Raw genomic sequence first — 14,138 nt, forward strand, 5'->3', positions numbered from 1 at the left:
TGCAGGCGAAGCCATAGACCGCGTAATTCAGTTGAATCAAACGCACGAGTGTTTGGCCCATCAGTTGAGAGGGAGAGTGTGGAAACAAGGCCGACGAGAAGGAACGGAAAGCCGAGTGGGAAGACCGAGAGAGAGAGGGAGGGAGAGAGAGAGAGAGAGAGAGAGAGAGAGAGAGAGAGAGAGAGAGAGAGAGAGAGAGAGAGAGAGAGAGAGAGAATGGGAGTGAGCGAGCGAGCGAAGAGAGGAGGGGCTTAAGAAAGTATGAACTTGTGTGTGATTTGGGCTGAGGAAACATTAAGAAGGCAAAAAGATTGCAAAGAGGACGCTACACACTGTGTTACTTTCCGCCTCCGCTGAGATCGTTCCGGGCTGCCCTCGGTGTTACTCGGCCTTCCTCGGCTGCTCTGCTGCCCCAAAGAAGCGTCTTGTGTTCATGTAGAGATCCGCAGCAGTCGACCCGAACCCCCGTCTGAGTTCTCCTCCTATTCTCCAGCGTGCGGGAGTTTTGTGTCCAGACTGTTGGCGTTCAGCAGACGATAGCAGTAGTATCGGGACGGGGCGAGAGACCTAACCGGGAGAAAATGAAAGTCGTGCTGGACATCTATGCGTTCCTGGTGCTGTGTGTCCCAGGCGTGCTGTCCTTCTCCACACGTAAGCCACACACACACACACACACACACACACACACACACACACACACACACACACACACACGTGCACAGACACACGCACACGCACACACGCACAAACACACACACACACACGTCAGTCTAGCCGCGGCTGAGACTGAGACCTGAAGGTCCGTTTGGTCTTCAACGAGCGGCTGAGAGAGATTGAACTATTATGGCGATAACAAGGCATGTTTGTATATATATATATATATATATATATATATTTAGGCCTATTTATATATTTTTAGACTTAAGTTCATTATCAAGAGGTTGTTGCAACAGATAACGATGGCAACATTTACAGGATAAATAACAAACTCATACTCTACTTTAACTACTACTTAAAAAGTCATAACAACACAAAAGTTTGAATCGCAATAATGATTCCAAACAAAACTACAGAAAACATTTGCATAATAAAGCGACCGTTTTTCTAATCCAGTAAGCTTATTGTGTTGATTTGTGTATAAAACCAATGACAAATGACAGGGATGACAAGTGTCTGGCACGGGACGGCCCGTGAGCCGTGCGTTATTAATGGGGCTGGGAGACGCACCATGCCCTATTAATCTTGTGTGTGAGTAGGCGAGGTGAGGGGGAACTGGTCCCGGGAGGCGTCCGGGTCTCTCACCCTGATCCGTTTACCACATGGAGCATGCGGGGGCTTCACGGAGCGCAACCAAACAGTCATTTGGTGGAGTCGTTAAGAGAGAACGATACCGCCACCTAGAACGATCAGGTCCTTCAGCGAACCGCTTAGTGGGAGCGCTCCCCGGAAGAATCACCGCAAAGGTTCGGAGGCCATATAACTTATTTTTTATTGGTTTAAAAAGAAAAAAGAAACTGCACTGCCTCATTGAGTTTGTTAGTTTTTATTTTTGTGTAAAAAGGTCACTATAAATAAGTAGGCTGTACGCTAGAATAAATGATCCAGTGTTTTTCTTTAAAAAAAATTAATCAACCGTCGTCCCCTACCAGTCTGTCGGTTTTTCTGGCCGTCCCTCCGTCTGTCTGTCTCCGTGTCTCTTGCCTTGTATCTCATCTCTCTCTCTCGTATGTTTTTAAACAGTGATACATTAGCTCATCCTGTACACTGTACCGCTATGCATATGGAATATAAGTATAAATCCAAACTAAGGCATGTTTCCACTGTGGGCCTCATAGTGTCAAACATGATGTTGTACCGGAGGCCAGTGAGAGAGACATGGAGAGCCTCTCTTTTTGAGTCAGAGAAGCCTTTCTCTCTGGGTGAGAGAGCATCTCTCTGGGTGAAAGAGGCCTGTCTCTCTAGGTGAGATAGGCCTGTCTATCTGGGTGAGAGAGGCCTTTCCCTCTGGGTGAGAGAGCTTTTCTCTCTTGATGTGAGAGCCATTGAAAGGGTGAAGGAAACAACAGCCATCCATAGGAATATATCTCTCTCTCTCTCCCTCCCTCCCTCTCTCTCCCTCCCTCCCTTTCTCTCTCTCTCTCTCCCCCTCCCTTTCTCTCTCTCTCTCTCCCTCTCTCCCTCCCTTTCTCTCTCACTCTCTGTCCAAGTGACTGACTTGTTATTTCAGTTTCCTGCCAATATCGCAAGATCAACACCACTATCACACCATCAACACCACTATCACACCATCAGCACCACTATCACACCATCACCACCACTATCACACCATCACCACCACTATCACACCATCACCACCACTATCACACCATCACCACCATTATCACACCATCACCACCATTATCACACCATCACAACCACTCTCACAGTACAGTGCAGTCCTACAGCGTGGTTATCTTTACAGTCCAGTGCCGTACCAGTACAGTCCAGTCCAGTAGAGTTACAGTACAGTTATAGCCTGCTACGGCACAGTTTACCCCTCAGTTACAGTACTAAAGTACTACAGTACAATGTAGAACCGTCCAGTTACTATATTACACTGTCCAGTGCGGTGCAGTAAAGTTTAGTAAACTCTAGAATAGTTACAGTAGTACAATTTACTGTTTACAGTAACAGTACCACAGTTCAGTAGGGTTAGTAGGGCTAACCCTACTATTATAGTCCAGTGGTAGCAGATACAGTCGAGTAGTATACTGCACTAGACTTCAGTCTAGTTGGTCACAGAAGTTTAGTTGGTTACAGAGGTCTAGAACAGTAGTATACTGTACTAGACTTCCCTCTAGTTGGTTACAAAGGTCTAGTAAAGTACAGAGACAAAGAGGTCTTCTCTTGGACGGTGAATCCAGCCACCAGCTTGTTCAAAAATGACAGCAGTACAACAAACATGGCTGCTAATCCTCTCCGGCCGCGAGTGCCAGAACCTTCCTCGTTCTGGGTTTAGCGACACACCTAAGTGACCTCCAGCTCAGATGAGCCGCTTCCGGGGTACATTTGATTTGAAGTTGCACTCCTTTTTAAAAGACAAGCGTTGTTTTGTTTTTAGTGGACTTGTTGAAGACAGTGCAGGCGACCACGTCATCACAAGCCCGAGAAGAAGAAGGGGAGGAAGAGGAAGGGACATCAGCCCCCAACATATTTGCGGCGTGAGAGACGGGGTCTTTGTTTAGTGAAGGTGACACGGGTTCGCTTCGCCGGAAGGATGACCTCAACCGCGACGGAATGTTAACGTAATAACGGAATGCTTTCTAAATTCCTTCCTGCTCCTCCGCTGGTTCCGACGTCATCAGCGGTGATGACGTCACGACTTAAAGTACCGTGAAAGCGGGGGCGGAGCTGGGAGGCTAGCGTGCTCGAGCCCTGATGCTATAATAACAGGCTGCAGGACGCCCGCCCCAAGGAAGGGTTAAAGACGGCTACCTGGACACCCCGGAGCTTAATCGAAGGGGGCGGAAAAAAGGAAAAAATGCTCTTTCTAAACAAATCATATTTTACGAGTCATTTCCTCCTGCGAGCGAGCGGGTCAGGAACAATAAACAGCTGTAATGGCTTCGGTCGTTACCCCGGCTCCCACAACGGGTGTCATACCCCCTGCCCCCCCCCCCCCAACCCTACTCCCACCCAATCAGCCTGGGGGATTAGTAAATAATGATTGTTATTCAGCTGGATCGCTGTGTGGTGATTGGCGAATCACTGCTTCTTCCATTTCCACCATCTGAGGACATGCACAGCTCAGTGTGTGTGTGTGTGTGTGTGTGTGAGTGTGTGAGTGTGTGAGTGTGTGTGTGTGTGTGCGTGCATGCACGCGTGTGCGTTTTGACTGTGTGTAAACGTGTGTGCATGCCTGAATGTGGGTTTGTTTGGGTGCGTGCATGTGTGTGTGTGTCTGTGTGTGTGTGTGTGCGTGTATGCATATATGCATGTGTGTCGGTTTCTCCCCCTCGCTCTTTTTCTTTCTTTCTATTTGTGTATCCAAGTGCGATTGTGCGTCCGTGAATGTGTTAAGCCCCCTGTGTGTGTGTGTGTGTGTGTGTGTGTGTGTGTGTGTGTGTGCGTCTGTCTGTGTGTGAGCAGGTGTTGTCATGTAAATACAGGTGTAGGGTTTCACTCAAAACGCATCTTCAAAGGTGTGCTTGGTGCGAAAAGACCACACAATCTGTGTGTGTGTGTGTGTGTGTGTGTGCGTGTGCGTGTGTGCCTGCATCCGTGTGTGTGTGCATGCTTATGTGTATGTGTGTTCATGCGTGTGTTTGTGTGCCTCTTTGTGTGTTCATGCGTGTGTGTGTGTGTTTGTGTATGCGTGTGTGTGTCTGTTCACGTGTGTTTGTGTGTGTGTGTATGCGTGTGTGTGTGTGTGCGTGTGTGTGTGTGTGTATGCGTGTGTGCGTGTGTGTGTGTATGCGTGTGCGTATGCGTGTGTGTGTGTGTGTGTGTGTGTGTGTGTGTGCGGAGGTGGCAGACACTCAGGCTGATGGGCCCTGCGGCAGAGATTTGTCGAAGTTGAACAAAGTGTCGGCCTCTCCGCTGCTCTTCACAATCATTCGTCACGCCAAAGGGCTCACCTGCGTTTCCATGGCACTAATCAGGGCCAGACAGGGCGTTCAAACCCTCAGCCCCCTTTTGTACGACTCTTTTATACTCTCTCCGTTGGTATACTACTCTATTCTTTTTTTTATACATGCGCTATTATTTTATCAACTCTATACTCCATCCATTCTGTATTTGTGTCCGTTTTATAATAATACTAATAATGTCTTATTTATGCAGCGCTCTTTATGGGTACTTTACATTACGTATAAAAATACAAAACAAAGGAGCACAGGTGAACTTAAACAGGTTCTGTTAAACGTTTAAAAGTGTTCAGGTTAAGAGGCCGAAGGAGAGACGGGTTGGTGTTCTTTTACAATATCTTTTTCATTTGTCTATTCTATTTGTGTATATATCTTTCAATTTTTTTTCTAGTTTGGTTCCTTTGACGCTAGTCAATGTGATTTTAAATTGTATTTTCTCTATGTTTCTTTCGACGTGACTTTGAAATGATTCAATGTCATTTGAAAAAGTCGATTCTATGTATATTTACATGCTTACATTTATTTATGGTTATCTATTGTATTGTTTTGCCATTTATCTCACTTTGCTGCTTTTTAACATAATTTTACCTAGTTTTAATTCACTGTTGCTCTTTATTTTCTTCCCTCCCTTACTTTTTCCAGCTCTCTGCTGTGGATTAAAACCGACTAAATAGAACTCTGTACATTTTGGGAAATAGCAAATATATTTTTATTATTATCATTATTCTTAAACTTTATTTAACAATACACTTTCATTTAATCATTGGATTTTAGTTTGTTATACACATTTAATTTAATTATACAAATATATTACTAAAACATCTGTGTACAGTGTTTTGCACGGCCGTTTGCAGAAGAATTCCACAACAATTAACCAATAATTAAATAACAAAAAACATTTCAGAAGGGGCAGATTAATGAAACTTTAACGCAGTTTAAAACGTTTGAATGAAATAACAAAAGGCCGTGGAGCAACAAAGGAGAGGAAAGGAGGGCGAGGATAACTGAAAACAGCCTGCGAGTCCTTTCACAACAACTTAAGACAGTTACCTCATTTAACTCATTTGATCCCATCGTCTCCCCACTATAGTTGCGCTAAATAGCGGGGAAATTGATTTATCTGAATTGAAGCGCGACGAGGTGAAGTGTTTGAACTCTGGAATTGAAATGTTATGTTAGACAAGGAGAAACGCAAGCCATCCCCCGGCGCACGGAGAGACCGCGGTCCACACAAGCTCTTTTTCCTTCTTCAATCGTTTTCATTCTTTGGCTGTTTATCATCAGAATATTTCAAATGTATCAAGTCTTCCTTCACTATCCGGAATTAGCTTCTTAGGAATGTCTCAAGTTATGCTATCTTAATAATAATAATACAACTATAATATGAAACAACTAATAATAATATTAGTGTAAAAGACACTGTCACTGTCAAAACACAGAATTAACACTCAATATGCTGTAAAAAAAATCGACATTTTTGGGGTCAACTTTTGAATGCACTTATTGGAGCTTGCTCTGGACAAAAGCGTCAGCTTAACAAATGTAGTGTAGTGTTGTGTAATGTAATTTAATGTTATGTAGTATAATGTAGCGTAATGTACTGTAGCATAATGTTATGTGCTGTAATGTAGTGCAGTGTAATGTAGCGTAATGTAGTATCATGTAATGTATGCAGTGTATTGTAGTGTAATGTAATGTAATGTTATCTGCTGTAATGTAGCGCAATGTAGCATGATGTAATGTATGCAGTGTATTGTAGTGTAATGTAATGTAATGTTATGTGCTGTAATGTAGCGTAATGCAGTGTCATGTAGGACAGTGTAATGTAGCCTTATGTAGTATAATGCGACGCATGCAGTGTAATGTTATGGCCCCGGGGACACCAGAGTGCGTCGGGCGAGGGGTTTCTCTCCTGGCCGTCGAGTTCCAGGGAGAACAACAGACGCACCTCACCGGTCCACCCTAACCCCCTCACCTCCCCCTTACCTCCCTCCCTCCCTCCCTCCCTCCCTCCCCCCAGAGGTGGCGGCCATCTACCCCCAGGACCCGGCCCTGCGGATCGGCTCCAGCCTGACGGCCACCTGCCGGGTGAGCCCCGAACTGGGGCTCCACGCCAGCGCTCTGTTCTGGACGCTGAACGGGCGGCGGCTGCCCAGCGCCTCCTACAGCGTGCTGAGCGCCAGCGTGGTGAGCGTCACCCTGGCCCGCCTGCCCGCCTCCAGGCAGCGCTCCGGGGACAACCTGGTCTGCCACAACCCAGGGGGCCACGTGCTGGCCGGCTCCTGCCTCTTCGTGGGCAGTAAGTGACGCGTGAACACGTGTGGCGTGTGTGTGTGTGTGTGTGTGTGTGTGTGCACGTTAAGTTATGCATTATTATATGCATTACGTTGTACACCCTTAAACAAGTTATAGATGTTTAGATGTAATGTATGTATACATGAAGTTGTAAATGAAGTTATACACTACGTTATATGCATTAGGTTATACACCAAGTTATATATGTTTGTATGTAATGTATATATTTATATATATACATTAAGTTATACACCATGTTATATACATTCCATTATGCAACATGGTATATACATTAAGTTATATACACTAAGTTTGGGTTACATTAAGCCTTTAGTGAGCCGGGAGGAAATTAACTATTGTTGGGAGATGAGGGGAGAGGAGGGGAGAGGAGAGAGGAGAGGAGAGGAGGAGGGGGGAGGAGAGGAGAGGAGAGAGGAGAGGAGGAGGGGAGAGGAGGGGGGAGGAGGGGAGAGGAGGAGGGGGGAGGAGGGAAGAGGAGAGGAGAGAAGAGAGGAGGGGAGAGGAGGAGGGGAGAGCAGGGGAGGGGGAAGGGAGAGGAGGGGAGGAGGAGGGGAGAGAGGAGAGGAGTAGAGGAGGGGAGAGAGGAGAGGAGGGAGGAGGGGAGAGGAGGGGAGAGAGGAGAGGAGGGGAGAGGAGGAGAGGAGAGGAGGAGGGGAGAGGAGGGAAGGAGGGGAGAGGAGGGGAGGAGGGGAGAGAGGAGAGGAGGAGAGTAGAGGAGGGGAGAGAGGAGAGGAGGGGAGAGGAGGAGAGGAGAGGAGGAGGGGAGAGGAGGGAAGGAGGGGAGAGGAGGAGGGGAGAGGAGGGGAGGAGGGGAGAGAGGAGAGGAGGAGAGTAGAGGAGGGGAGAGGGGGGAGAGGAGGGGAGAGGGGGGGGGGGAGTAGGAGGGGGGAGAAAGAAAAACCCAGAAGACCCAACGAGTGTAAGGCAGGGTGGAGGAGCAGAGGGAGGACGGATGAGGCCTGAGGTTCAGGTAGGAAGGGGTCGGCTGTATTTTACATTTACTATGCTGAGGGCCGGCAGCGCGTGACTCCGCCCGCCGGCCACCTGTGTGGTCCATTACTCGCACCATCACTCACCCAGACACGGCTGTGACATGCTCTTTACACGCATGTACACACACACACACACTGGCAGGCAAACACATGTTTGCACACACACATACACACTGGCACGCACACACACACATTGGCACGCACACACATGCAGGCAAACACGTGTTTGCACGCACACACACACACACACACACGTGCACACATTGGCACGCACACACATTCTTGCAGGCACACACACCCACACACACACGCACTGGCAGGCAAACACGTGTTTGCATGCATGCACACACACACACACACACACACACTGGCAGGCAAACACATGTTTGCACGCGCACACACACACATACATGCACGCACACACACACTGACATGAAAAGACATTCTTGCAAACACAAAAAAACGTACACGCGCACACACACACACGCACACACACTTCCATGCTCTCGTGCGTTTCCTTTGTTGCCGAAAACAAGCGACTAAAGTGTAGATTTCCATGAACAAGGTGTGCTCATACCTAATGTTTAACAGATCGCTGCCCAGGTGATATTCAGGTGTACCTGTTGTCATGCATCCAGTAGCCTACTGCTGTCCTCGGAAAAACACTAGTTTCATGGAAACTCTCAACAGTGTCTGCGTTCCGCGGAATGATAGACACCGGCGGGAAAATAAACAGATGTCTGTTCTGGTGATGAAATGAAAAATTACTTTTAAGGAGTTGGATATGTCTCTCGTAAAGGAACAAGTGTGTATGCTGTCGACCACTGCCACTCACACACACACACACACACACTTACATAGATGCAAACACATGTTCTCTTGCTCGCACACACACACACACACGCATACATGCATGCACAGATACACATAGAAAACCACACAAATATACACTTACTAACTCTCTCTCTCTCACACACACACACACACACACACACACACACAAACACACACACACAGACACACACATGCTGTCTCAATCTCTCACCTATACACACGCACACACACACACACACACACACACACACACACACAGTGAGAGCATCAGTCAGGGGTCTCAATGAGATGCTGGATGTTCGGACCGCGTGTTCCGAGGAGAGAGGAATGTTGGCAGGGTTCCTTACTCTGATCCAATCAGACCACTGACACACGCATACTGTCTCACTCCCTCTCACATAGAAACGCACACGCACACACCCACACGCACACGCCATATTGTTCTCACATCAAAGATTAGAAGTGAGTGAAGGGCAGAAGGACAGAACAAAGTAGATTAATGAAAGACTTTCCCTCCCCACTCCCACCCTCACTCTCTATCTTTGTCACTCACCCTAACTCTCTCTCTCTCTATCTTCTTTTCTCCCACCCCAATCCCCTTTCTCTGTCATTTCTTCAACCCATCCTCTCCCCCAATTATTTATTCTCCCCTTCTCTCTCCCTCCTCTGACTCTTTTCACCTCTCTCCCTCTCTCCCCCTATCCCTCACAATTGCTTTCCCCTTGTTCTTCCCCTGCCCCCTCCCCCCCTCTCTCTCTCTCTCTCTCTCTCTCTCTCTCTCTCTCTCTCTCTCTCTCTCTCTCTCTCTCTCTCTCTCTCCCCCCCCCCCTTGCCCTCCATTCCCCTGTCATTCTCCCTCCTCTACCATCGCTCTTTCTTTCCCTCTCCCGCTCACCCCCTCTCTCTCCCCTCTTCTCTCCCTCTCTCCCCCCTCCCCCAGTGCCTCCAGAGAAGCCAGTCAGCCTGACCTGCTGGTCCAAGAACACCAAGGACCTGACGTGCCGCTGGGCCGCGGGGGGCCAGGGGGAGACCTCCATCAGGACCAAGTACACCCTGAAGTACAAGCTGAGGTAGGCCTACCCTAACCCTAACCCTGACCCTGAAGTACAAGCTGAGGTAGGCCTACCCTAACCCTAACCCTGAAGTACAAGCTGAGGTAGGCCTACCCTAACCCTAACCCTAACTCTGAAGTACAAGCTGAGGTAGGCCTACCCTAACCCTAACCCTGAAGTACAAGCTGAGGTAGGCCTACCCTAACCCTAACCCTAACCCTGAAGTACAAGCTGAGGTAGGCCTACCCTAACCCTAACCCTAACCCTACCCTAACCCTGAAGTACAAGCTGAGGTAGGCCTACCCTAACCCTAACCCTGAAGTACAAGCTGAGGTAGGCCTGCTCTAACCCTAACCCTAACCCTGAAGTACAAGCTGAGGTAGGCCTACCCTAACCCTAACCTTAACCCTGAAGTACAAGCTGAGGTAGGCCTGCTCTAACTCTAACCCTGAGGTAGGCCTGCCCTCTGTTGGGGGGAGAGGAGGCCCACCCTGGGTTGGCTGCTAGCTCTCGCTGCTAGCTCCCGCTGCTAGCTCTCGCTGCCAGCTCCGGCTGCTAGCTCCCGCTGCTAGCTCCTGCTGCTAGCTCTCGCTAGTGCGCTGCTGCTAAGTTTGTTTTGACCTAGAAACAGTAACTCATATTTAAACATAGATAGCACTTAATTTGCAAAGACCAGGATTTACAAAGACCAGGATCCTTTTAATCGTAACAAATATTTTGTTAATTCAAGTATCATTATTAACTGTAGTTAATATTTATAATGATTTATTTATAGTAATATTAGTAATTTGGTTTTACATTTATTGTATTGATTAGGCAATCCGAATTTCTGTCCGAAAAATGTTATATATTTTTATACCTAACTTCATATAATAATTGAATTGAACAGGAAGTTTAATACTGAGTAACAAAGCAAAATCTTATCCCGAGAAATGCTTAATAACAAACATGCAAATTATAGATCAAATGTCAAATAGGATAAAATGGTGAATTGGTTAGATAAATTGGTGTATGTATTATTATAATTGGCTCGTGGTATTATATTTGTATTATTATTATCATTTCAATTACATTTTTTAATGTGGATATACAAAGAGGCGTATATTATGACTATTATTATTTCAGATGGCTTGGAATAGACATTTCTATATCTTAATTATTATAAATATATATATATGACTCTCAATGATATAGGGAGTAATATATATATATATATATATATGTAAAAAGAAAAAATATATTTATTATATATATATGTACATATATATATTCATAAAATAAATAAATATTAATATGTATAAATACTAATTAAGAAATTATAAAAAGGTAGATAATTTAATGTATATATTAGTAATGATTCTAGGCTGTTTAGTAGGTAGGTATATGTATATAAATATTGTTGTACATATTGATAGATTCTGCGTGGCTACTCTAGGGGTTACGGTAAGCAGAGGTGTATATATTGATAGATTCTGCGTGGCTACTCTAGGGGTTACGGTAAGCAGAGGTGTATATATTGATAGATTCTGCGTGGCTACTCTAGGGGTTACGGTAAGCAGAGGTGTATATATTGATAGATTCTGCGTGGATACTCTAGGGGTTACGGTAAGCAGAGGTGTATATAGTGATAGATTCTGCGTGGCTACTCTAGGGGTTACGGTAAGCAGAGGTGTATATATTGATAGATTCTGCGTGGCTACTCTAGGGTTACGGTAAGCAGAGGTGTATATATTGATAGATTCTGTGTGGCTACTCTAGGGGTTACGGTAAGCAGAGGTGTATATATTGATAGATTCTGCGTGGCTACTCCAGGTGGTACGGTAAGGAGAGGGAGTGTGAGGACCATAGCGCCACGGACCCCTACTCCTGCTACATCCCCCGGGACCTGGCCCTCTTCACCCCCTACGAGATCTGGGTGGAGGCGTCCAACCTGCTGGGCTCCGCCACCTCCGATATCATCACCCTCGATATCCTGGATGTGGGTGAGTGTGTGTGTGGCTGTGTGTGTGTGTGTGGGTGTGGATTTAGTTGAGTCTGGGTGCGTGTTTGTGTGTGTGTGTGTGCGTGTAGGTGTGTGTAGGTGTGGATGTGGTTGAGTGTGTGCGTGTGCGTGTGCGTGTGCGTGTGCGTGTGCGTGTGTGTGTGTGTGTGTGTGCCTGCATGCGGGCCTGTGTGTGTGCATACAGTTGTGTAATAGTGTGTAAAATAGATGTACCTGTATTTGCATGTGTGAATGTACGTGCGCGTATATGTGCATGTGTACATTTTCCTCGGGAACTTGGACGGGAACAGCAGAGCAGCTAATCCAGTGTGGGGAAGAGGAGACTGAAAATAGAGCAGGGAGGAGGAGGAGGACTAAAACCAATACACAAAGAAAGAAGAGAAGACACTGGAGGGTTAACAGTCAGGAGAGAGAGAGAGAGAGAGAGAGAGAGAGTGAGAGAGAGAGAGAGAGGAGGAGAGAGACAGAGAGGGAGAGAGATCAGAGGGAGAAAGAGGGACAGAGAAAGAGGAAGAGAGATAGAGAGTAGAGGAGAGACTAAGAGAGAGAGAGAGAGAGAGAGAGAGGGAGAGAGAGAGAGAGAGAGAGACAGACAGACAGACAGACAGACAGGAAGACAGACAGGCGGAGACAGAGAGACAGACAGAGACAGAGAGAGACAAAGAAGCTGACGAAAAGAGAGAGATGCAAACGTGCCAAAGATGCATTTGATTTACGCACTTATTGATTGTTTTAAGATGTTTTTTTAGCTGTGTTTAGTTATAGTAATTAGCTATGTAGCATCTTATCCTAGCTATCTTTGCTGTCTACGGAAAATGGGCTATCCTAACAATTTGTTAATGCTTTGCACTTGGTTCTATGAACATCCTTACTGTACCGACAGTGATATGTTGTTTCTTTTTCTTCTGTTGCTCTGGATAAAAATCTGCTAAATGCCCTAAATGTAAATGTAAATGTAAACGTGGGAGAGAGCACGGGAAGGTGCTCTCACAGTCTGACGAACCCCGCCATCAGGCCAGGGTGTCCGCTGTCCAGGCGTCTGCTGGGTAAAGTTCTGAAGCTGGGTTTGGGTTGAGAGAGAGACAGACGCAGTGAGCTAGACGGATAGAGGGGTGGAGAGAGAGAGAGACGCAGAGAGCTAGACGGATAGAGGGTTGGAGAGAGAGAGACAGACGCAGTGAGCTAGACGGATAGAGGGGTGGAGAGAGAGAGAGAGACGCAGAGAGCTAGACGGATAGAGGGGTGGAGAGAGAGACAGACGCAGAGAGCTAGACGGATAGAGGGTTGGAGAGAGAGAGACAGATGCAGAGAGCTAGACAGACAGAGGGTTGGAGAGAGAGACGGATATAGGGTTGGAGAGAGAGAGACAGACGCAGTGAGCTAGACGGATAGAAGGGTGGAGAGAGAGAGACAGACGCAGAGAGCTAGACAGACAGAGGGTTGGAGAGAGAGAGACAGACGCAGAGAGCTAGAAAGACAGAGGGTTGGAGAGAGAGAGACAGACGCAGAGAGCTAGACAGATAGAGGGGTGGAGAGAGATCAAGACGCAGAGAGCTAGACGGATAGAGGGTTGGAGAGAGAGAGACATAAGCAGTGAGCTAGACAGATAGAGGGTTGGAGAGAGAGAGACAGACGCAGAGAGCTAGACAGATAGAGGGTTGGAGAGAGAGAGACAGACGCAGAGAGCTAGACAAATAGAGGGTTGGAGAGAGAGACATACGCAGAGCTAGACAGGTAGAGGGTTGAGAGAGAGACAGACAGACGCAGAGAGCTAGACAAATACAGGGTTGGAGAGAGAGACAGATAGAGGGTTGGAGAGAGAGACCCACGCAGAGTGCTAGACAGAGAGACGAGTAGCACTTTACTGAATCTGTAAATTGTTTCGTAAGTATTCTTGTATTGATAGGAAATAAGTTACATATGTTGGAGCCCAGATGAGGAATCACAGTCTATGGCAGGAAGTACTCACTGAAGCATCTGCTATCATAGGTGTATCTGTACGTAAAGTATGTGGACATAAAAGGTGTGTAGTCCATCAGATCTGTACCGCTTTGTGTGACACACACACACACACACACACACACACACACACACCCGAAGAGAGAGATTCTCTCCGGGGTCTGGGTGAACTTTGACCTTCCCGGGCTTTGACCCCTTGTCCCAGGCCTTAGATGTTGGATCCCATCCCATCGGCTAGGGCTAGCCTCAGGGTCCGGTCCACAATGGGCCCCCCTCAGCCCCACCCAGACCCCTCCCCCTCCTCTCTGGTGCTGGTTTCATTGGCTCGGTGGAAGGCTAATAAAAGAGGAATTCTATT

At 47.0% G+C, this 14,138-nt stretch overlaps 1 protein-coding gene across 1 annotated transcript; it reads left to right on the forward strand.

Annotated features, from left to right (window-relative positions):
• Positions 1-356: 356 nt before the first annotated feature.
• On the forward strand, positions 357-11,801 carry LOC307091666 (cytokine receptor-like factor 1; the record flags this gene model as incomplete). Its single annotated transcript, XM_079759309.1, has 4 exons — positions 357-651; positions 6,646-6,924; positions 9,708-9,837; positions 11,632-11,801. Coding segments are annotated over exons 1-4 (649 nt in total), but the record flags the coding sequence as incomplete, so codon positions are not given.
• Positions 11,802-14,138: the final 2,337 nt, after the last annotated feature.

Source organism: Pollachius pollachius (genome assembly GCF_949987615.1).
Source record: "Pollachius pollachius genome assembly, contig: scaffold_390, whole genome shotgun sequence".
Taxonomy (NCBI): Eukaryota; Metazoa; Chordata; class Actinopteri; order Gadiformes; family Gadidae; genus Pollachius; species Pollachius pollachius.